General features: G+C 31.3%; 2 protein-coding genes across 3 annotated transcripts; one reads left to right on the forward strand and one right to left on the reverse strand.

Moving 5' to 3' along the window:
- The first annotated feature begins 1226 nt into the window (after positions 1–1226).
- On the forward strand, positions 1227–3530 carry LOC107901207 (protein PGR). The gene is made up of 5 exons (XM_016827108.2): positions 1227–1499; positions 1582–1695; positions 2180–2402; positions 2852–3100; positions 3229–3530. The coding sequence occupies exons 1-5, from the start codon at positions 1354–1356 to the stop codon at positions 3358–3360; spliced, it is 864 nt and encodes a 287-aa protein (XP_016682597.2). The 5' UTR covers positions 1227–1353; the 3' UTR covers positions 3361–3530.
- Positions 3531–4910: 1380 nt separating this feature from the next.
- On the reverse strand, positions 4911–7805 carry LOC107901208 (serine/threonine protein phosphatase 2A 57 kDa regulatory subunit B' kappa isoform). 2 transcript variants are annotated; one of them, XM_016827109.2, is made up of 3 exons: positions 7544–7805; positions 5644–6836; positions 4911–5477 (listed from the first exon to the last, which is right to left on the reverse strand). In XM_016827109.2, exons 2-3 carry the CDS (start codon positions 6805–6807, stop codon positions 5151–5153), a joined length of 1491 nt encoding a protein of 496 aa, XP_016682598.1. In that variant the 5' UTR covers positions 6808–6836; positions 7544–7805; the 3' UTR covers positions 4911–5150. The 2 variants fall into 2 exon arrangements, with proteins under 2 accessions (XP_016682598.1, XP_016682601.1); XM_016827112.2 differs by lacking the exon at positions 7544–7805 and adding an exon at positions 7342–7512.
- Positions 7806–21699: the final 13894 nt, after the last annotated feature.

Below are 21699 nucleotides of genomic sequence, written 5' to 3' on the forward strand. Positions count from 1 at the left end.
AAATAATAAAGGAAATATTTCAAGTTTGGGATTTTGAGGAATTGTGCCCTAACGTATTGGGCCACGATTTCTTAAATCTTAAACAAATGAATATTCTTTTAAATTTTTATTACACGAGTTTTAGACTAATTCATTTTTGAGGAAATTAGAATGTTGTGCCCTAACGCATTGGGTGTGACATTTTCTTTCTTCGAAATGATAAGGGTCTTAATAAGTAACGTTTTTAAGTTTTTGCTAAGAATTATATTTTTCATATTTTCAACATTAAGACACTAATTAATTAACTAGGTACCAATTTTGGGCGTTACGAGGGTGCTAATCCTTTCTCGTACATAACTGACTCCCGGATCCATTTTTCTAAAACTCGTAGACCAAAGCCGTTTTTTTAAGTGATCCAATCACACCTTAATAAAAGATTGGTGGCGACTCCCAATTTTCATTTTTTAAAGTCGACAACCTAAATTTTTTGTTTTTAAAAAAATGGTTTCGACAGAATTTAAAAATTCATTTCGAATCCTTGAAAATTATTTTGTATTTTTTGTAATTTTTATTAAAAGAGACCAATTTACTCATTTCCAACATTAATAGGAATCAAAGGGCATTTACACTAATATGTTATTTGAATTATTCAAATTATAAAATTCAACTCAACTTGCACTTGAAACTCAAATTATGTATTTGATTTGACTCGAAAAAAAATCAAATAGCTCAATTTAATTAACTCGAAAATGAAAAATCATTTGATTTTTTTGAGTCAAATTAAATTTTACTCACCCATAGACACAATGTATAAACATTGAAGGCTAAAATTGATATTATGTCAAATTTAAAAACTATCACCATTAATCATTTGGCAGTTGAAAACTAAAAAAGAAATAAAAAATTGAATAATTATTTTATAACTTTTAATCATTAAATCTCAAAAAATTATTAATAATTTAATAACTACTTAAATATAAATGAAAAAAATATGTTGGAGACAAAACACATGGGAAGAGAAATGCACTGAAAAAACGATAATTAAAATTACACTTGAAATCAAAATAATGCAATGAGATAATTTATTTATACACATGTTAGGCTGCTCTCAACCAATCAAACCAATTAACCGAATCATAAATAACACACTTTCCTAACTTCACATTAACCGACTGCTAACTATAGTTAATTAACTGGCTACTCTATTACCACTACCGTAGTTTATCCTATAATATTATATATATATCAACGCACACTTTGTTAGAAGTGGTGTAATTTTGACTTTGAAAAACATCGGGTACAGTATATACATCCCAGTTCAGTTCAGTTCAATTCTCTCCGATTCTATTCTCCCCAGTCAAGAAGAACAAGAAGATGGAGAGAACTCTAACCCACTCATTAATCGCTGTTGTAATCTCTTCCTTTGTCGCCATTCGATCCTACAGAAGGAAGTCTCTCGATTTATCTGGAGCTCTTGCCGGATTTCTCGTCATGACTATTCATTTCGTTGCCGGATACAGGTCCTTTTCTTTTCTTTTTACATTTATATGGTGTTTCTTTGTTTGGCATGCCAAGAAAGTTATTAATTTATGGGAATTTTAGGTTCGGGGCAATGTTACTTGTCTTTTTCTTCACTTCATCGATGCTTACCAAAGTTGGAGAAGACAAGAAGCGGCGAGTTGATGCTGATTTTAAGGAAGGTGGACAAAGAAACTGGTATTTTTTTTATAATTCTCTCTTCAAATAAACCAATATACATCTTAATTTATATTTGAAGATTGATGAACTAACTAATTTAGTTCAAATGAAAAAAAAATTAGAGTTTTCTTGATTGGTTGTGAAAGACAAGTGGGAACAAATCAGTGTTGTTAATGGATAGAAGTGGAAATCTTCTTTGAATGCTATGGTTGGAGTTTTTTCTTTCTTTCTCCCCCCCCCCTTTCTAGGATTTAAAAGGGTATAGAAATGTTGAAATTCTGATGCTCAAAAGAATTTGGCAAAAATCAAATGAACTAATTTTGGTGGGTAAGGGATGAAACTTTTGATGGGACAAATAAGAGGAAATATTCAGGGACAATGATTTGGACTTCAATCTGTTGATGAATAGAAGTAAGAACTTGCGATATGTGTAGAGTAGCAAGGTTATATTGGATTGTAGATTCTTTATTTGACAGGGTAATTCCCAATTTATTCATTTCAGGATACAAGTTTTATACAATAGTGGTATTGCAGCAGTTTTGTCTGTTCTTATTGGGAACCTGACTGGATGGGAGGACAAGTGCCTAGACTCGAATGATTCGGTTCTTATCACTTCCTTAATTGGTGGTATTATTGGTCACTATTCTTGCTGCAACGGTGACACTTGGTCGTCGGAGATCGGAGTTCTTAGTGATGACCAGCCACGGCTGATCACAACTTTTAAGGTTGATATTCTTTTCCCTAATTTGATTTAACAACATATTGTTTTGGATGGTTATATATCTAGTCACACTACAATGTCATCACATCCTGTTCAAACTTAGCGACAACTTTCCGATAATATCCTGTTTCTCTGAAGATCAACTCAGCTGCTTAGATCTTTCCTCATAAATCAAAGCAACTATCTAGCTTGCATTCTACTCTAGGCATTTATGGTTGCTATGCAAACCACATAGTTGATAGTTATGATGTTTGTAACTTTTATTTTCATGTTATTCATGAAGTTGATTTGTTTTTTTCAAGGAACTATTAGAAAGGATTAGCTTTCTTGATCACTTAGATACGGTCTTAATGCATTTATCTTACCCATATAATTAACCTGATATAGCGGGTAAAGACTTTGCTTCTTTTTTTTGTGTGTGTATTTACTAATATTACTGTAAATGATTATCAGTCTGTTCGAAGGGGCACCAATGGAGGTGTGACAAAAACAGGATTTTTAGCAGCTTTGGCAGCAGGGAGTGTCATTGGTTTAACATTTGTTCTGGTTGGATTTCTCACTACAAGATGTTCAAATGAAATGGCCATGAAGCAGCTGTTGGTAATACCCCTTTCTGCAGTGGCTGGACTTTTAGGAAGTATCATAGATTCTCTGTTGGGAGCAACCCTTCAATTCAGTGGGTTCTGCTCTGTCCGAAATAAGGTTTGTTGAACACAATGCTGAAGATTTTTAGGCCTTCAAAATTGAAAACAAGCTCCTATCATGCCATGATAAACGAACCGTTCAATGCTGCCCGCATTGTGAATATTTTTTGTTTGATCTCTTTGCAGGTTGTTGGAAAACCTGGACCAACAGTGAAGAGGATTTCAGGTCTTAACTTTCTTGACAACAATGCGGTGAACCTCGTCTCGATACTACTGACCACACTGCTGACTTCATTTGCCTGTGTGTACATTTTCTGATTCCTTAATACTCTTCAGACAGTTTAGACAGTGTATGTTTTGATAAAGTCGAAACAAATCTCAGAAAAGGATCCAATTCCCATAAAAAACTTCGTATGTGATGTGTAATCAACATAAGGGGAAACGGTTTACCATTTGTGCCTGGAAATAAAGATTACCATGTTGGTCCACTGGCTAGGTTAGAATAAATTGAGAGGCGAGTTGTTCTTATCGTGGAATGATCTTTTGCAACTTCTTTTTGTGCTATGCTTCTCAATGTTTTAATTTCTCAATACAACCCAATTTTAAGGGAAAACAGAGAGAAACATTACATGACAATGAAATGCTTTGATCATAAAGGCTACACTACCCAATATCTTTTCCTTCAATGAACATGTGAAAGTATATTATTATGAAACATAGCTTGCCACATGGTACATAGTTTTGTTGGGGATTGGAATCTCATTTTTGAAAATTTTCAGAATATTCATATACAGGTGTGAACTGAAGATATAGATTTGTTATAACTAGCTTCTAATTAAATAGTTTGTGATAAATAGAAAAGATATTTAAACTAACTTAATAGTGATTAAAGAAAATTGTTGAAATTTGATTTTCTTTTTCAAATTAAATTCACAGAACATTTTTCACTTTGTACTAAATAAATAACATATAAATAAATAAATAAATAAATAAATTAAGAGCTCTTGCTAGTATAAACTTGTAGAAAAGTTTTTAAAAAAATTAATATCATAATATCATAACCAATTAATATGATTTTCAATTACTCTTCGACGCCATTGTTGTTCGAATATGATTTGAAAACAATTTAAAAATTTAAAAAAAATTAATATCATAATAATTTTATTTTACATAATTAAAAACAATTTAAAAAAACTAAAAATTATAAATTAAATTATAATTATTACAATTTTTTCTATATTTTATGCTTAGTGTTCTTTTCAAGTAATAAATTTATTTTAAAATTAATATAACTATTTTAATTAATATTTTAAATTGAATTATAATTATTTAGTGATATGATAAAAAATAAAAAATATTCTCGTCAATTTTTTTTTTCAAACTCGTATTGTTATATATTATAGACTATAAATAAAAAGAAAAGGAAAGGTAAACTAGTTTATAGTTTATATAAGTTGTACTGGATTTTACAAACTTTTATGGAATAGAGACATATATATATATTAAGTGGGTTAAGTTGGGTTTAATTATGTATTTCAATAATAGATAAGCAATCGATATAATTGACTCAACTAAAATTGATAAAATTGTATGCCACTTTTACTCACTTGGTGGAAATCAAGAAGTGAAAGGGCTTACAATTATTATTTGACAAGAACAACATGCAATGCAGTATTGAAGTACATGACCCAACTTTCTTGTTGTGCTCGCGATCCACTAGCATAAGAGAATGCCATCACAGACAGGATGAAGAAGATCAAGAATTTTCAGCAAATTTTAGACATGGAGTTTAGTTGGAGGAAGATGAGGTTTGCCCCTTCAACATTTAAGCATAAGTTGGCAGGGTTTTACTAAAGGAGGCATTGCTGTTCATATGAAGTTTCATTGCCTGTAATTTGTATGGCTTTGAATGTATAGACAAAAGAAAAATATAATGGATACAAGAGGTGTAGCAGATACATATGCTTGAAACCCAGTGCGTCTAAATCTTTTGATGGTGATGACATACAAATCCTATTGACTCGCCAAACAACATCCAACAATCAGGGCAGCTACAAATATATTTACGTTTATTTTCTTTTCTTTTCCCAACATGATTACTTGAGTGTTCAACAGGCAACCGGGCATGCAGCGGAAGGAATCACGTTGGCAGCAGTTTCCAGGCGTTCCCATATTAGTTTCCTCTTCTCAGTTGCCTCACTCGACTGGGAGTTTTCCTCCTCCATCTTCTGCCGGCAAGCAAGCACAAGTTCTTCATCCATCTCGCACAACATCTTCTTTATGCTTTGTGTCAGGTTAAGCACTGCTTGGTTCCAATGGTTCTCAGAATTTCGCTCGAGGGCGGGGAAGATAAGAGGAAATATCACCTGACGGTTATGTGTTACAAGATTAAGGATGTGCTCATTGTTCCATAGCAAGTGAGTTCGTTCAGCCACCTGAAAACAGTGGAAAGAGAAAAGTCGAAAACAGTTTCATATTGCCCTGTTGCCGCGTGACATAATGATTTCAATCAACCAAAAACAAAAGCAACACTCATAATCGATAAAGATACAGTCCAACTTAAACATTTTTCTCAGAGTGACTAGAAAAAGGAAATTATACCTGGTAATGGGAGCTGTTTAAGCAAAATGCAATACGCCGAAACAGTGGAACCATGATCTTTAGGAACTCGGCCATGCTAGTCATCTCCAAAACCTCTTCCAACTCGCTAATAAACATTAACTCCTTCTGGCTATTTGTAACTGGCCAATATTTTAACAGTCCCTTAATCACGCTATCGGCTAACTTCGGATCCTTATCTATAAACTGTACAACACAAAATGTTAATTGCTGATGATAAACACCCACCAGTTTCGGTTTGTGTAAAGGAATAAGGGATTTCCACAAAAACATCTTGTGTTCCTCTTTCAATGGTACAGCAAAACCACTAATAATACTTCCGAATATCTCGAGGAGTTCAGCAATACCATTATGCCTTTCAGTTTCAAAAACAAAACGATAGATGATATTGCTAACAGCTTTTCGTACAAAGGGCCTGTGCACCATGAGTTTCCCGTAAATTCTGTGCAGAATTGTTTTCAAACAGTCCCTTTCCCGGGGGTCCTCAGAATCAAAGAGGTCAAGTAACCTCGAAATAAAAGAATGATCTACGTACTTCTTTGCCACCTTTGCATCAAGAGAACTATACGTAATAAACCCAAGAAGTAGATCATATACGAGTTGCAAATTTGACCATGAAGGATCAAACATTGGCTCTTCATCTTCCACTTCACCACTAATGCTATTAGACCGATATTTAGGTGGAAAAACTCTGAACAGGTTAACGGCGCACATTTTACACATTGCGGCAATTGCCGGTTCATTGAACTTTGCAGACCCCGTAGAAACAAAATCAACTAGTTCTATCAGTGTTTGATGTTTAAGATCTTGCTCGGCGCTAGTTTTATCAGGATCACTGAAATCAGAAACCTCGCAGCACAGATTCAATTTACTAATAAAGAGGCTCTGTTTCTGCAGACTTGAAACATCTGTGAAAGATAAATAGGGTTCTACTGCCTCCACACCAACCATGATGCTAGCAGGAAAAACAGCTGAGGACACCCGTTTAACAACACTTAGACGACTTGATATACTATTCCCGATATTTGCACATTGAACTCCATTCCCTGAGTTAGAAGTATGGTTTCCAGAATCACTTCCAGATGAATCTAATAGGTCAGATTTTTGTAACTTCAGCGGGAGTTTGATTAAAATTTGTTTGAGCATTGTAGCAAAGCAACTTCCAGCAACACAGACTGCCGAAATCGAATTACAGTAGTTACAGACTAATAGTGATTCAATCAAAGTATACAATTGCAAATTGTAAGTGGAAATAGGGATGGCATTGATATTTGATTCAGTAGCTGGAAAGAGAAATGATGCTAAGGTTCTTAACAAGTTATAATTCTGATTGACAAGTATATTTTCAAAGGAAATACCAACAAAACACAATACTCAATGCAGCAAATAACAAATTCAGTAAAGCGATTGATATTACCCCCAAATCACAGTGTCACAACTGCCACCATCATTATTGTTTAGAGATAGCAAAACAAATCATGGTAAAGCACTCACTTCAAAAAACTAAGTTTCCCAGAAAGAAAATCATACACTTTTAGGAATAAACAAATAAGGGGCATAACAACGGCAATATTTTGATGAATTATAAAAGAACAGATAGAATTTTTGTTTCAATACAGAACAGCCATAAGAAAACCTTCAGATCCGATAAAATAAAGCGAAAAAAGAGAGTAAACCCACCAACGATCTAGTGCCAAATCACGATCATATGACATATGGAAAAAAGAACCCAGATCTTATTCATAATAAAACATTAATATAGCAACTTTTTAACTAACACAAAATGTCATCATCAAGCATAATAAATTTAGCTAAATAATTGGCCCAAAAGCACCAATAAATGAACGAATCATGTAGTTAGGCCAAAAGGAGGGGGGAAAACCTGAATCGGTTGAGCTGTCAAAGGATAAGCTTGGGAGATGGAAGACCAAAAAGGAAGTTTTTAAAGTCCCGAAATTGCTTTAGAGTTTAGATTTTATATAAAGACAGCATTTTGGTTTTTCTTTTGGGTGGTGTTGGGTGGCATGAAAGATGAACAATTTGGGTTCCTGAGTTGAAGAGAATGATTGGTGAGGCATTTTCTGAGAAAATTGAAGGCACTGCCAGTAATCACCCTCCACATGGGACATGTGATTTCCATTTCAAAGATGAAATTATTATTACAATTAACTACACTTTGTACTGTTAAACAGTGTTTAAATATAAATATTAAGAATTTTAAAATATATAAAAAAATACAGTTCTAAAATAACATAAAATCAAATAATTTAAATAAAATAAAATCTAAATATAGATTCTTTTTCAATGAAATCGTGAAAGCTTTCCTTTCTCTTTTAAGGAAAACCAAATCTTCTTCTCATCTTCATAATCAAAATCACATCAATCTTTTTGCCTTCACTTTTTCTTCCTCTTAGATTTTATTTAACCGGAGAAACCTAGAAACTTTTCCTTTGATCTTTCACTTTCTTTTTTCTCTTCAATCAACACCAACTTTCACAACAGAGGCCAATTTACGAGATGGCAGGGGCTGTGACATTTTCTTTAAACGATTTTAAATTTTTTTTATTTTGATATTTCAGTTAATGTTATTAAAAAGGGCCTTTTTTTTAATTAATTAGACATTTAGGTCAGTTTTAAAATTAATTAGGGAAGTAGACTGATTTAAAAAAACTAACTGCTTTTTGAATTTTATCATGCCAACAGTAAAAAAAATTAAAAAAATATTTCTAATGGTTAATTTTTTTTACCCTATAAATACTCCCAAATTTTCATTTTCTTTCACGTCCATCTCTCAACTCTCTCGTTTCAAAATTTTCAATATTTTAATTTAAAAATATTATTTTTTAATTGTAATAGCCAATTTTAACTCGGGCTCACATATGGAAATATAATTTTCGAGGATATACAATCTTAGAAGATATGATTTTGTAATCTTAAAGATTTAATTTGTAAATACCTTTTAATTTTAGCCGTTGATGTAATTGATCTGTACCGTTGAATTTGGGAAGGCTCAGCTATAAATAGAGGTCTCTCCCCTTCAAAAAAGGGGAGAATAAAAAAAGGGAGAACGATTGGTAGTTTTTTAAAGGTGGCTTACTGTTTTCTTTTTTTTTTTCTTTTTCGATTATTTTTTACTTATTTACGATTTTAAAAAAAGGAGAAGGTGATACCACTGCGAATTTTATTTATTTATTTTATTTAGCCCTAATAAAGTGACGCGTTTCAAAGGATGGAGATATTTTCCCATTCGAGCCCTATGAGTTATTCGCGCCTTTTAATTGGGGCCCTTCATTTTTTTAAAATTATGTTGATTTTCAATTTAATCCTTAATCTTTCATTTTAGGTTTTTAGTCTATTTTATTAATTTTGTTATTATTATTTTTATTATTATATTATATATTATTAATTATTATACCTACATATATGTGCGCATATGCATGTTAATATATATACATATATATATTTTAAACGTTTTAATATATATACATACTTTATTATTATTATTATTTTATTTTCATAGTTTTTTATACATATATATATACACATTTATATTTCATAATATTTATACGTTTGCCCATGTTCTATGATTTTTATATGTTTATACATTTTTGTAATATATACACATATATTTATACTCAATTCAAAGCTTATTATAAATATTTTTCACGTTTTATATTATACTTATATATTTCATTTTTTTGTAAATGCATGAATATATTTTATATGTATATATTTATATTTTCCTTGTTTTCATAAATGCATTATGTATTATATATATATAAGTTTTATAACCCAAAATTTTATGAGTAAATTATCTTTATGTCTTTTATTCTTCATAATTTCAAATGTATATATATATTGTACATTTTTCTCTTTATATTTTTTTGTTTATTTCCTTCATTTGCTTATTGATTTATGTTTTCATTTATATTCATTTGATATTTTACATGTCGTTGTTTATGTACATTAATTTCGTTTATTTCTATACCATTGTTGTATTTATTATTACATTTTATATTTAATGTAGCATCACATAATTTTTTTTCGATTTTAAAATTTTCAAAATTGAGATAACACTCGTATTTAGGATTTTGAAGGAATTTGAGCCCTAACGTATTGTGTTCTGATTTTCTTCGTTAAATCCAACGATCGAGGGTTGCTCATTAATAAAAAATATATAAAATAAAAAGCTTGTTGTTGGGGAGTTAAATATGTTGTATCCTAACGTATTGGATGTGACGTATTGATTTCTCGAGACAAAGATTTTTTTTAAAAATAATAATAAAGGAAATATTTTAAGTTTGAGATTTTGAGGAATTGTGCCCTAACGTATTGGGCCGCGATTTTTTAAATCTTAAACAAATGAATATTCTTTTAAATTTTTATTACACAAGTTTTAGACTAATTCATTTTTGAGGAAATTAGAATGTTGTGCCCTAACGCATTGGATGTGACATTTTCTTTTTTCGAAATGATAAGGGTCTTAATAAGTAACGTTTTTAAGTTTTTGCTAAGGATTATATTTTTCAAATTTTCGACATTAAGACACTAATTAATTAACTAGGTACCAATTTTGGGCGTTACGAGGGTGCTAATCCTTTCTCGTACGTAACTGACTCCCGGATCCGTTTTTCTGAAACTCGTAGACCAAAACCGTTTTTTAGGTGATCCAATCACACCTTAATAAAAGATTGGTGGTGACTCCCAATTTTTATTTTTTAAAGTCGACAACCTAAATTTTTTGTTTTTAAAAAATGGTTTCGACATTAATTATCTCATTTTTAGTCGTTTAAATCGATTTCCCACGAATAACTGCATTTCTAATCCACTTCGATGACAAACATATTTCTGCCACTCAATTAGCAATGGTAAGTCAAAAATTTAAATTTCGTTAATTTTAATAATGTTAATTTTTTTAAAAAAAAATTTAAATTGTTTTTATTATATAAATAGACTAATCGTGTTCTAGAAGGCTTCATTCATAATATGGGAAAGCCTGTGATCCTTGAAATTCGTGGCCACTTGCAAGCGGTTGGAATCTTACATACGTCTCGAATGTCCAAGGGCTGCAAACTTGATTTGGCACTAATCAGCGCGTTGGTGGAAAGAAGAAGGTCCGAAATATAACGACTTGATAGTTATGGGTATCGAAAAGTGTATTTTCGAGTCTTTGTTTTTGAAAAACAGATTTGTAAATATTAAAAATATTTACGAAGTTAGTTGTGTCGTTAATTAGACTTTGATTAGGTGAATTTGCTTAATTTAAGAGTAATTAGGTGTAAGGACTAGATTGCATATAGGAAGAAAGTTAAATTGTAGATTAAAGAAAAGTGAAGGGACTAAATAAGCAATTAAACCTCAAATTAATAAGTGTGTGGTATTGGTATTTGGTAATAACATGTGTAACATTTAAATATATACATTTATAATAATTATTACTTATTATTTAAGTAAATATTATTATATTATTATATTATATTGTTATAATAATTAAAATATAAAATAAATGAATAGAAAATGAAGAATAAAGTAAACGAAACAGAGAAGAAAAAGAGAGAAAGAAAAAGGAGAAAAAAATTAGGGTTTTCAAGAGTTCAAAGCTTAATTGGTAAGTTAATTTAGTCCTTTTTCTTGTAATTTTTATGTTTTTAGAATCCTAGTATTAAATACTACTTAACCTATGTTGAAATTTTAGAAAATATTAAATTTTTAGATGTTGTTCATGTTGAATAATTTAAGTATTTGTGATTAAATTGATAGAATTTTAAGTTAGAAATGAAAAAGGGATTGAATTGTAAAATAAATTATAAGTTTTGAGTATTATGGACTAAATTGTAAAAAATTCAAAATTTAGGGATTTGAGTGAAATTAGAGAGTTGAATTTAGTCTAAAGTGAAAATTGAATGAAAATATGGAATTAGTTTTGAAGAAATAAAGTTAGTCTCGATTTAGGGACTAAATTGGAATTTAGACAAAAGTTGAATAAAAATTGAAATATTCAATGTGAAATTGTATTGCGTTGATGAATTTTAATTGTTTTAATTTTTGTAGCTAACGCTGTACCAAAAACTTCGACTAAGAAAGGAAAATATAAAGTTGACGAGGAGTAGCTTAGAAATTCTGGTTTGTATTTTTGTAATCCAAATTTAATTATTAATTGTTGTATTTTGATTTAAATGTTTATAGTAAGTAAATAAGGTAAGTGTTAGCATTTTTTTTATATTGAATTGAATGTATGTGAAATTGTGATTTATGTGATAATTGAGTATTGGATAATTGTGGCATTTGAAAAGTGAATTGAAACCCTATTAATTGTATCGGGCTGAGTCGGATATAGATGGCATGCCATAGGATGAGAAGAGTTCAGGGATACTTCGACTTCGAGTCGATGAGATACTGGGTGTCAAATTATTACTTCGGATAAATTCGATGAGGTACCAGGTACCAATTTACTTTTACATGACCGATGAGACTCTGGGTGTCAACTTATTGCTTCAAATTATCGGATGAGGCAATGGGTGCCAAACTGGTGTGTTTTGGTTGGATTCGTGTATCCGTCTGAGTCCATGTCATGTTAATAGGGGTTATTGAATAAAATAGTGTTATGATTGATATTGAGTAGAGATGCTCATGGGCCGGGTCAGGTTCGGGCCGGGCCCAAAAAATTTTTTTGGCCCGGGTCCTAGGACCGGGCCCGGCCCGCCCCAAAATATGGGCCTAGAACTTTGCCCAGGCTCGGCCCGGGAAAAAATTCATAAGCCCGGGCCCGGCCCGACCCGACCCGTTTTTTAAATAAATACCAAAAAATTATTTTAAAAATTAAAACAAAAATTAAAAAAAGTATTTTAAAAATATTTTAAAATTAAAAAAATTAAAAAAGTATTTTTAGAAAATTTAAAAACTTTAAAAAATTTAAAAAAAGTATTTTAAAATAAAAAAATAAAAATATTTATTATATTCGGGCCGGGCCGGGTCGGGCCCGGGCCAAAAAAGTGGTGCCCGGGGCCCGGCCCGTTTTTTAATCAGGCCTCGTTTTTTTGCCCAAGCCCATATTTCGGGCCTATATTTTTACCCAAACCCTCCCATATTTCAGGCGGGCCGTCGGGTCGGGCCGGGCCGCCCAGCCTATGAGCACCTCTAATATTGAGTGGTGATTTGAAATATGGTTAGAGACACATGATTTGTGTATTTATGAATTGAATATGAATGAACAATATTGTTGTTCAAATGATTTGTGTTCATATTGTGAAAAGTTATCTGGGATAGTAAATGATAAAAATTGAACGTGCTATAAATACCTTATTTATGAATTGAATAATTATATGACTATAGTTATTGTATGTTATAATATTTTACTTTTAAGCATTCGGATTATAGAAATACCATTGAGTTTATACTCAGTGTACGATTTGTTTTCCGTGCGCATGTTAGGTTAAAGTCAGTGTAACAACCCAATTTTCAGTGGTGTCAAAAATAGTGGTTCGAGACCACTAAATCCGATAAGTGAGCTCGTAAATTTTATTATATAGTGTTTATGAGTTGATTGTGAATTTAGGAAGGCTTATGAATTAAAGAATTATGCTTTAGAAATATTTGTTAGATTAATTGGTTTTGAAAACGAAGTATCGAGACTTCAATTTTATAAACCAAGCTGTAAATATTTTTATAAATATTTACGGAGTATCATTAAGGTAGTATTAAAGTTTCGTTAGAAAATTTTATTGTTTCGATAGTTAATTAATTAAAAAGGACTAAATTGAAAAATGTGCAAAACTTAATAAAATGATTAAATGGCATAAGTGGTAAATAATGGAGTACTAAAAGGAAAATTAGACACCCAAGGAATGGCTGAGGCGGCATAAGCAGAAAAAAATCTTGGAATTAGGTGATTTAGGGGCAAAATTGTAAATTTGGTAAAATTAAGCTTAAATAAAAAGAAATCAAAAGATTTCTAGGCAATTCTTCTTCAATTCTCAGCCAAAACAGCCATTAGAGAGCTTTTTAAGCTGGTTTTTATATTTTTACTTCATGTAAGTTTAATTCTTGCTTTTCTCTTGAAATTTTTATGTTTTTGAGACTTTTACAATTAGGTCCAACTATCTAATTCATTAGTTTTTTATTCTATGGGTAATTTTTAAAGTTACCATTGATGAGTGCTGGATGTTTATAATGAATTAACATGTATTTTAAGTTTTAATTTTGTTATATGAAGATTTTATCAAGTAATTTCAATATAAATTGATTTTAGGACCAAATTGTGAAAAAGATTAAATCTTAGGGTTTGGTATTAAATTATGTTTATTAAGGTCTGTGTAATAGCTTATAATATTTAGATAAAGTGTTAATTGATAAAAATAATCTCATTTGATGGGTTAATTGGTGAGGGACTAAATTGAAAAAAATGTAAAAGTTGAGATAATTGTGTAATTTCGAAATTTAAGGGGTATAAATTGTGAAGTGGACTGAAATTAAAATATATGCTAATGAAAGAAAAAAATTACATTCTAGATCAAGAGCTCGTAGATCAACGAGAAAAAAGGAAAATTAGCCGAGTAGTCTCAAACTATTACCAATTTTACAATCCAACCAAGGTAAGTTCATATGGTAATACTTTCATGATTATTTGTTAATTTAGGAATGATATAATATGTTTATTCATATTTTGTTGGTGAAATTAAGATTATTGTAAAAGTATGAAAATTGAATTGAATGTTTAAAACGAGTAGAACGCAAGATTGAGTACGATCGTTCCATGGAAAAGAATGAATTGACGGATAAGGTCATGGTTGAATCATGGTAATGTTTAAATGTAAGACCATAGTTGGGCTATGGCATTCTGATGATAAGACCATAACTGGGTTATGACACTATAAATGTAAGACCATGGCAGGGCCATGGCAATGCATGTGTAAGACCATAGCTGAGCTATGACATTCTGATGATAAGATCATAACTGGGTTTTGGCATTATAAATGTAAGACTATGGTAGGGCCATGGCAATACATGTGTAAGACCATAGTTGGACTATGGCACAAAAAGAACAATGTACTCATATTTGTAAGCCGTTCTTCGATTCAGTAAGAAATGGTGAGGGACTTATGTGATTGAATTGAAAGATTTATATTGAATTGAAAGATTTATAGATTATTATTGATATTGATCTGAAGGAAGTGTGTTTATTGATTATATTGTATTTGACAGGGAAAAATGTATGATTTATTTAAAATTTAATTTATTATATTATATTAAGTTTGGTAAGATTAATGTTTAACCTATTGAAATTACTAAGCTTTATTAAGCTTAGTCGTGTTATTTAATGTTCTTGTAGATTAACATGTAGTCGGATGATCGGATCAACACATCAAGCTACACTATCTAGTTTATTCCGGTAGTTTTTGCAATGTAAATTTTGGTTTATATGGCATGTATAGGGTTGGTTTGACAATGAAATAGTTTGAATTGTGGTCGTGAATATTAAATGTTTTTATGCATGTAATTAGTAGTAGAATTTGATAAATCAATGAAATGAGTTAAATAGGTAGGTATAAGTAAATGATATATTTATGATGTTATGTCATGTTGAGAACATGTCTTAGCTTGTATTGATTGCTTGGTTGGGATATATTGGTGTATGTAAATGTTGAGTACAGGTTAATGTCAAAATGGGTGAGAAAAGTGGCCTTAAAATGACCTATTTTCGTTCACATAGGCAGAAACACGAGCATGTGTCCCCTGCTTCTAAGAAAATTTTAAAATTTTGGAAAAAATTCACTGAGTACCCGGTTTAGTCGCGATTCACTTCTAAGGTGAATATTGGGCCTCGAAGGTCCATCTAAGGGACAATATGAGTGTTATATAATTGATTCTTAATATGTGTACCAAAAGTTGGGAAATGTTTGTATTTAATTCGTAAAGTTTGGTAATGCTCCGAAACTCTATTCCGGTAACGGATAAAGGTTAAGGGTGTTACAGTCAGATTACCGATTCAGTATCCATCAACAATCTTGAACTCAAAACGTCGTGATGTATATTTCTTTTGTTGTTGGCATGTACCTAGGATGTCTTATGCTTGTCATTTTGGGAAGTAAATGTAAATGATGTTATAAGATGATATTGGTTACTTATATACTTGATTATACGTGTTAAGTTGAGGTTTAATATGGAACGTTTAAGTTGATGCATAAGTGAGAATGATATAGGCAAATTTGGGTTGAAATTGGTATGAATTTAGAATTTGCTTAAATGGTATTTTATTTGATTGTTTTGATAATATAAGTGAAGTACCTATGAGGGTACATTAGTTAGGAAACTAGGATGATTGTTTTGACATGTTTTAAAGGTATTAAATTGTGTTTTAAAGTGATTGAACAATTGGTTTTTGAGTTTCTTGGTGTTCAAGGTTGCAGGGAAAGGTAAATTTGATGTTTAAGGTTCATTTTGAGTCCACATGGCTAACAGATGGACGTGTGTCCCTTGCACCTAGGAAAGTTTTTGAAATTTTGCAAAAAATTCTTAGAGTACTCGATTTAGTCTCGATTTGTTTCTAACACATATTTTGGGCCTTGAGGGCTCATAAAAGGGACAATATGATTAAATTATGATGTGTATGCTAGATGATTATATAATGTTCATATTTGATCTGAAAAGTCTGGTGATGCTCTGTAACCCTATTCTGGCGACGGATAAGGGTTAGGGGTTGTTACACGAAACAAACACTTTCTACTTTCTATGCGGTGAGTGTAAAATCACACTCAAAGACGTAACGCTACAACTCGGTCTGCCAGTGGATGGGTTAGTTATCGTGGGATCAGCGATCGTTACTGGTAAAGTGAGCCTCTGCCAATCGCTATTGGGAAAGGACTCGAACAAGTTCGAAGGTGGTTGGATATCGATGAACGAGTTGAAGGATAATTTCAACAAGCTCCTTAAAAACCCTTAAGATCGAACGGAGGAGGTTATAACATAAGGCACAGTTCGTTCCTGATTCTATACCTTAAGGCTGCTAATTTGTGTTTGATTGGGTGTTTTTTGGCAGCAAGTGTTATTCACTTTTCGGCAATGAAAAGCACGATGACAAATTTATGGCATCCGGTTATAGGGGTCCAGATTTTAGATCTAGGGGAGGAAAGATTTATGTTCAAGTTTTTTCATAGAATGAGTTTGGAGAGAGTCATAAAAAGTTCTCCATGGACCTTTAACAATCACCTCTTGATGCTATATCTTCTTAGCGAGGGAGAAGATCCATTAAGAGTGCCACTAATTCTTGTGGTTTTTTGGGTTCAAATTCATGGAGTTCCCCAAGGTTTTTTCACTGAGTCATTGTCGCATCAATTAGGGGGTTTTCTTGAGACTTTTTTTGGAGTTTAATGGTTCTAATTTGAGAAAAGGGTTTTGGTAATTATTTGCGAATAAGGGTACAGTTAGATGTTAGACAACCTGTAACACCCCGACCCATGTCCATCGACGGATTAGAGTTACGAGGCATTACCGATCAAAATTTAATATCATAAATCAAGCAATTATCCAAACATTTATGTCATTTCAATTTACTAACTATACTACATATAATACAAATATTATTTTCAAATTAGGCTTAACTATACTAATTTATAAAACTATTTACAAATATGCTAAACACATCACACTACCATATAAATAACCGAAATTTTTGCATAAGCTTAAACATCATATATATATCAAATAGATCACAACCATAAAACCAAACTTAACCAAAATGAATAAGCCATTTTCGCATGGCTCAAATTCACACATCCCAAAATTAAACATATAAAGTAGACTATACATGCCATAGGTTCGAATTCAAAATTTATAAAATACCAAAGACAGTCGATAATGTGATAGACTATACTGATGATCCCCGAGCTCGTAACGCAACTCCAAAATCTATAAAACAGAGTAAACAAATACAAACACACATTAAGCTATTAAAGCTTAGTAAGTTATACGCAAAAAAATTTAAAATTCATTTATATATAAATGCATAATAATACTTATTCCATCATTAAGATAAAATAAACCAAATATCCTAATATTTCGTACCATCTAACACTTTAAAAAAAAATCACATTGTATTTTCATATAAACAAACCATATGGCCAAATACACATAAATATTTAGCAAAGCCAAATATTCAATAAATCATTATGTAAAAACATGCTTATATTCAAATGGTAAACTCATACTATATATTTCATTTGAAACTATTATCAAATTATAACAATCAACTTACCTTAACACTAATTAAGCAAATGGCTAACACATACCTGAATAATTTAGCTTTTACTATTACTCACATAAGATTTTTATAACATAGAGACTTGTATAAAACACCGGCATAAAGCCTGCTAGGCACAAAGCCCGATACATTCCACCGGCACAAAGCCTGCTAGACATAAAGTCTGATAGATTTCACCGGCACAAAGCCTGCTAGACATAAAGTCTGATACATTTCACCGGCACTAAGCCTGCTAGACATAAAGTCTGAAGTAATTCACCGGCATCAAGCCTGCTAGACGTAAAGTCTGAAACATCTTATTTTCAAACTATATATATAGTATATAAAATCCATGTATAGAGATTCAGCTCAAAATTCATTACTTATATTTTTAAAACACATGGATATATAAATCTCCATCACCAAATCTAACTTGATAATTCAATAATTCAACCAAAACATATTTGTATATATAACCTCATACTTTTGATTCTACTACTAATATCATAAGATTTAACTTATAATATACTATGTGTCTTTAACATTCAAACATATTAAAATAATCTAAGCTAATAATTTCATACCATTTATTCAATACAAAACTTGTACATTTGCATATACGTTCACATTTGACTTCATGTATACATATATAATTCCAAACCTAATTTCAATTCAAGAAATTATACATGTACATTTATACATATTCGAATCTACCATATAAATATATAAATTCATACTCAATTTCAAAACATAAACTTATACATATATATATATGACATATCTAAATTCAATACACAACACATATATCTGCATACTCATTCGAATCTATATATATATACAATTATAACATACATATACCACAAATCAAATCCAAGAGTTTATATATAAATGTACTTATATAATCATTCAAACCTTATACATATATATATACATATGCCTTATACATATCTTTGATTAATCTAATAATTTATACATGTATATACTTATACATCGTTTATACTTCAACTAAATTTAAAGGTTTATATAAGTATAAACCTATATATATATTCAAACATTAATAATACATGTATATCATTCATACTTTATTTTATTTCAATCAATATGCCTTTAAATTTAAGTTCAACAAAATACAATACATTTACATACCTATATATCAATTTAACAACATTAAATAGCTATTAGACTTACCTCGGATATCAGCGGACACGATCGACTACTCGACTACTTTCGTTTTTCCCCGATCTAATTCCGTTTTCCTCGTTTCTTGATCTAAACACATTTAAATTTAACCTTTTTATTCATCAAAATATTCAATTAACTCCAAAAATACATAAATGGAAAAATTACTATTTTGCCCCTGACATTTTACAATTTTTACAATTTAGTCCATTTTTGCACAAAACACAAAATACATAAATTTTGCCCACATTATGTTAGGGCCGAATATTTCATAGACCCATATAGATCCTTGCATGTCATTTATTTCACCTTTTAGTCCCTCAATTAAATATTTTTTACAAATTAATCCAAAATAATTAAATTCATCAAAAATTCAAGAACACACATTATAATCTATCACATATCTTTCATATTTCATCATCAACTATTACCAACCTCAAGTATTCATAAATGGCATGTCTCAAAATCACTATCAAATTCTAAAATTAAAGCATGGGCTAGATATAACACGAAGCAACGATCACAAAAACATAAAAATCATCAAAAACCGAAACCAAACATACCTTAAATCAAGCATCAAAGATGGCCGAATAGCTTGGTTGTTCTTCTTTTATTTTCTTTTCTTAGTTTCGAATAGATGATAAGGAAATAAAAGATGATGGTGGTCTTTATTTGTTTAATTATAATATTATAATATACTATATATTATAACATTTATAATTAATATAAAAACTATATATATTATACACATAATGCCGCCCACTATTCTTTTTAATGGTTAAATTGCAAAACTAAACCTCCATATTAAAAGAACAACCACTATTCAGCCCCTTTTTAAAAATAACCATTAAATTTTTATTTTACGCGATTTAATCCTTTTTATTTAATCGGACACTCAAACGGCGAAATTAAAGCACGAAATTTTTACACTAGTAAATTCACACATAATAAACACAGAAAATAATATTAAAATATTTTTTTGACTCGGACTTGTGGTCCCGAAACCACTATGTCCGATTAGAGTCAAAACCGGGTTGTTACACAACCTCTTAAAAGAAAGAAAAAAGTGATTTTTTTTGCTGGAGCATGTTCTTATGTCAATTTTAAGTATGAACATTTCACTCTGTTTTGTTTCTTCTGTGGACGGTTAGGGCACAATGACTCTTTCTGTTAGGCTAAAATGACATTAGGGTTTGAAATAGTTGAGATGGATCGTGACATGTCTTTGAAAGCTTAAACTCATAGAGCTCTTGCAATGAGTAGTGTGTGGTTACAAGAAGATAGGGAATGGGTGAAATTGGGTACTACTTTTGGAGATAATCATTTGGACATGAGCATTGATCCTATATTGGGTGTAAATCTAGAAGGGGATGGGGGGTCTTTAAAAATACAAGGATAATCAACAATGGGAAGATGTGTGATTGAAGGGGGGATGTAAAGAAGAGACCTAAATGGGAGGGCGATAAATCTATTGATAGGGATAGAAAGGGTTCTTCGATAGTTAGGAATAGGTAGGTGTTGAGAAATAACCATTTTATATCGGCGGTTGCTAAGGGGCAAGCCTACCGGTCGTAATGAAAATTATAAGCTGAAATGTTCGTGGGTTGAGGAGTCCACGGACTGTAAGAAGACTTCGGCACATGCTGAAGAAGCATAATCCCCAAATAGTCTTCTTTATAGAGACCAAGCTCTGTAAAATACAGATGGAACGTGTGAGAAGAAGTTACGATTTTTGGAATGGTATTGATGTCTTTGTTGTTGGTTCAAAAGGAGGTCTTTGTTTGGTTTGGAAGGGTGATATTACAGTTAATCTCAAAACTTTTTCCTCTAGCCATATTGACATCGAAGTTGTTACTGATAGGGTGAAAAATTATTAGAGGGTTACCAATTTTTATGGTTTATCGTATGCGCAAAACAAAACTGATTCGTGAAGGTTGCTGAAAGATTTGGGGTGCGTTCAAGATCTCTCATGGTTAGTATGCAGTGATTTTAATTAGATATTGTATGCTTTTGAGAAATTAAAGGGTTGCCGAGAGATGAAAAGAGAATGGATGCTTTTAGATGTGCTTGGGAGGAATGTCAACTATTAGATGTGGGTTATTCTGGGGTTTGGTTCACATGGGAAAAAGGGAATTTACCAGAAACTAATATTCGAGAACGGCTTGATAGATGAGCGGCGAATGCTAATTGGATGTCTATGTTCCCTAATGTGTTGGTTAAGCATCTCCCTAACTCCTTTTTTGATCATTGTCCACTCCTTATTCATACGACTCAATCTAGAAATAGGCGCATAAGCAAAAAATTTTGTTTCAAGTCATAGTGGGTGCTAGAGGAAGCTTTCCTTAAGGAGGTAAAAATTATTTGGTTCAAGCGATTTATTGAGTAAGTTGGAAACCCTTAAAAGAGGTTTGGAAAATTGGGCTCAACAAATTAGACTTAGTAGGGAAGGTATCAAGGAAAACTTGTCTATAAATTAGAAGAATTAAGTCATGGAGAAAGAGATGATGAGACTTCGGCGAAGGTTATTGATACAAAGGTAGTGTTGAATTTCGAGATTGAGAAAAAAGAGGTGTATTGAGAAAGATGAGATGCATGTGGGCTTAATTGGGCTCCTTGAAGTGTAA

The sequence above is a fragment of the Gossypium hirsutum genome, chromosome D06 (genome assembly GCF_007990345.1).
Source record: "Gossypium hirsutum isolate 1008001.06 chromosome D06, Gossypium_hirsutum_v2.1, whole genome shotgun sequence".
NCBI lineage: Eukaryota > Viridiplantae > Streptophyta > Magnoliopsida > Malvales > Malvaceae > Gossypium > Gossypium hirsutum.